The sequence below is a fragment of the Galendromus occidentalis genome, unplaced genomic scaffold, assembly GCF_000255335.2.
Source record: "Galendromus occidentalis unplaced genomic scaffold, Mocc_1.1 scf7180000075740, whole genome shotgun sequence".
Classification (NCBI taxonomy): domain Eukaryota; kingdom Metazoa; phylum Arthropoda; class Arachnida; order Mesostigmata; family Phytoseiidae; genus Galendromus; species Galendromus occidentalis.
The window spans coordinates 451-3,900 of NW_003803730.1; the positions used below are offsets into that span (position 1 = coordinate 451).

General features: G+C 49.4%; 1 protein-coding gene and 1 long non-coding RNA gene across 2 annotated transcripts in view; one reads left to right on the plus strand and one right to left on the minus strand.

The window, feature by feature from the left end:
- Positions 1–340: 340 nt before the first annotated feature.
- The window catches only part of LOC114828465 (arginine and glutamate-rich protein 1-B-like), a gene marked incomplete at its 3' end in the record, with an annotated part of 5,557 nt that continues 2,447 nt past the window's right edge, over positions 341–3,450 (minus strand). The window contains exon 2 of the mRNA XM_029112727.1: positions 341–555. Coding sequence (XP_028968560.1) covers positions 341–555 — 215 coding nt within the window. The remainder of the gene's footprint in view (positions 556–3,450) is intronic.
- LOC100905458 (uncharacterized) lies at positions 1,440–2,926 on the plus strand. Its single transcript, XR_001951235.1, has 2 exons — positions 1,440–1,792; positions 2,784–2,926. It is a non-coding gene; the product is annotated as an uncharacterized LOC100905458 (long non-coding RNA).

Genomic DNA, 3,450 nt, shown 5'->3' on the forward strand with positions numbered 1-3,450 from the left:
TGCATCCTAGTGAGCTTATCCCTGAGGCGGAGCGATAAGTTGGGAACCGCCTGCGGCAGGACTGCAGCACCAAGGAGCTCGAGGTCGGCATCTGAGGTAAACGAGGCATCGGGCAACATCGCAGGAGCATCGTCAAGCTGGGCGGGCAGGAGATCTTCCTTCGTAGAGCAGCGATGCTCCCATTGGCGTCCATGTTCGGCGTCGAAGAATCTTGGGTCCCTATGCAAATCATGGGTCGCGAGATGGCGCGTCATCCTCTTCGGCTCTTCTCCCCCTGAAAATACACCGACGGATAGCTCCACTACTAAACGTCAAGAGTACACACGGGGGAATAGCGTACCTCTCTCAGCTCGAGGTTGATTCTCGCCAAGTCGTTGTTCTCATTCCGGATCTGCTCTTCCATTTCCAGCTTGAGATCCAGGCGGATCTTTTCTTTCCGGAGATCGATCTCCTCTTCGAGTTTTTTCGGGAGCAGCTCAGCGAGTTTGCGTTCGACTTCAGTAGCAATTTCTTTCATCCGGATGAGCTTCCGACGCCGTATTTCGAAGGGGTCCGCTAGAATGAAGCGTGCCAAATTAGCCCAGAATTATCCATGACTGGTCTAAATAGGATTATTCCCGACTAATAACACACTAATTTATAGAATTCATGCGAATTTCATTTTTGGATGGAGGTCGTGAACTCACTTCTGGAGTCTTGTCCCAGCCGTGGCCGCTTTTTCGGAGACTCCTTTCTGATTTCCCGATAGGCACTCGAGCTGCTGCTCGAGCGACTTCTGCCGCCGCGATGAGCTTTAGGAATTTCTTCCCTGCGTCTCCTATGCTTAGAGGATTTGTGGGCTCTTCGTGGGGTTTCTTGTGTCTACTACGGTCTCTCGAGCTGCTTCTCTCGCGTTCCTAATCCTTTTTGCGTTTGTATGAAGCGACCGTCGATCCTTTCGATGGTGACCGGCTCCGGCTCCTACTACGGGACATTTTCAGAGAAAGACTGAGAGTGGAATTTCGCGCATTTAGCATATTTTGCATCTTTCCTCATCCTCTTCACAGAATTTAATTCGAAGCTCCTTATGGGGAGCGATATCGTATATATTCATCGTGATTCCGTGTTTCTCCCCGTTACCCCGGGCGATCTCATCGTTATCCCGTGCGAATTCATCGTGATTCCATGTTTCTCCCCGTTATCGAGGTCGATCTCATCGTCATCCCGTGTTTCTCCTCGTTATCTAGGGCGATCTCATCGTTATACCGTGTGATCTCGGTGTGATACTGCGTAATCCCGTGTGATCCGACATGTCTGAAAATCCGAGCCGAAAAAATGTGGAAGGGACCGCCCGATCACTGTCGAACATTCAGCAAAGATCATTAGTCCCATCGTGTACCCTCCCCCATGGTGAGCTTCCATTTTTGTGGAATTTTACGCCGCGTTTTCCTTGTACGCACCTCGCATAGACTTAACACACGTACAATTGTACGCTATCCTCAGCATACGTACAAGCGTACAAAAGTACGCCGTACAAAGCGTACGGGCGTACAAACCGAAGACGCCATATTGAGGGCGGCCGGCGGTAGTTTGCAACCGAGCAGCGCCATCTTAGTGGCGCCATTCTCTCCCACAAGTTTCTCCCCTGTCGTTTTCTGCTTCACTTGCTTGCGGTTGTGATCTAAGACAGAGGTTCCCAAACGGGGTTCCGTGGCGGATTGCGCGGAACCCTGAAGTCTACCTGCGGAACCCCTGCGGAACCCCTAGGGGTTCCGTGGAAGAAATACCGTGGATGAAATACGGTCAACTTTCGGTGAGCAAATCAAGAAACTTTTCTTTGCGTATGTAGGTCACGATTAGGCATTGCAGCGGTTTCTAACCGCGGTTAAAAGTCGCGATTAACCGCTCGAAATCGCGGTTTTTAATCGTGATCAATCGCATGTATATTTCGATTAATAATCGCAAATCGAGGCCTGCCAATCCAGACGTCAAAAGGCCTGAGGATCAGTCATAGCTCCTTCAAAATGTCTCGAAAATTATTCTCCAGCCTATTACCGAATACGAGAACGAATAAAATATGATTTCCAGAAGAATTTTCCGACAATTGGCTCAGCTCCTAGAATAGCTCGAGGAATATCATCTTCGATCTCGGATCTCGGCGCACGGCACGTAACATTGAGATTTCACGTCCGAAGGCACGTTGGATGTAGACCTGGCAGCGGCGGAGCGTGAATTGGCGTTTTCGTTGCTCAAGCAATCGAAATCAAAACATCAACGATACTTTTTGCTCGTGCTGCAAGAGCCATCAAACGCTCCCGGTTTGATCATTGTCTTAGAGAGTACATCTTCTATGAAATTCGTTGGACTCCATGACTCCTTCCAACTCTTGATTCATTAAACACACAAACGGGAGATTCCATTCTCTGAGTGAGCTCGTCATCTTCCTTTCCCCCCCCCGAAAGCTTCAAATAAGCTTCAAATAAGCTTCAAATAAGCTACAATAGAAATAGATCCATGTTCACATGCTGATTTCGCCTCAGATTACTCGCTGGAGCGATCGCGGTTATTTGCGATTATATTCGCGGTTAGCGGTTTTTCGGCTCCGGTTAATCGAAACCGCGGTTTTTCTGAGTTGCGGTTATTTGCAATGCCTAGTCACGATATCAGCAAACCTTGACTACAATATAATGACATTGGAGCTCCAGGCAAACAGCTGGGAGGATGTCGGAATGTTGGATATCGGAAAATCTTCAGAAATTCTTATGTTGAGATAGTACCTAATTCCTCGTTCTCTTCTTTTCCAGAACAAGCGATAAGTGAAGTGTATGAGGGCAACTTGCCCTCACCGGGGTTCGACTTAAGAGCTGAACTCCGGTACCGTTTGAACGCGGAAGAAATGGACACGCCAAGTCCGTCTTCGAGCGAATAAAAGCTGCATTGAATTGAATCTACGGGTTTTCAATTTGAGGAAAACTTTACACAAAGAAAAGCTCATCAAGACCCCTCTCGCGGGGCAGAGCGTCGAGAAGCAATCTTGCGTTGCCTCGCTGGGTCTCCAGTGCGATTTTCTGTCTGAAGAATGCGTTCGAGCGTGTTTCCCCGGTAGCCTGCTCAAGTCGTCCACCGATCTCCTTGAGAAAGCAGTCGCCTGTTCGCCCCAGACGCCCGAAGTTTCAATAACAAAGGGGAGGAAAATTTATTCCTCTGAGAGTGTTCTGGAATGGATGTTTGTGTCACGTTCACCTCTGGCGGCCACGGCGTCCACACTTCTCGCCAAGCCCATGTAACTCGGGGAAAAGGTGTTACGGATGGAGACGTCCAACACCAGAAGTCTACCAGGAGTCCAAGGAGTCAGAGACATGCCGTCAGGACGGATGCCGCTGTCAGGGCTTAAGAGAGCGGGCTCTGCGCGAACCGGCACATGTAATTGTCTTATGCTCCGGAGCAGGATGTCATTGACGGCGTTGTGCC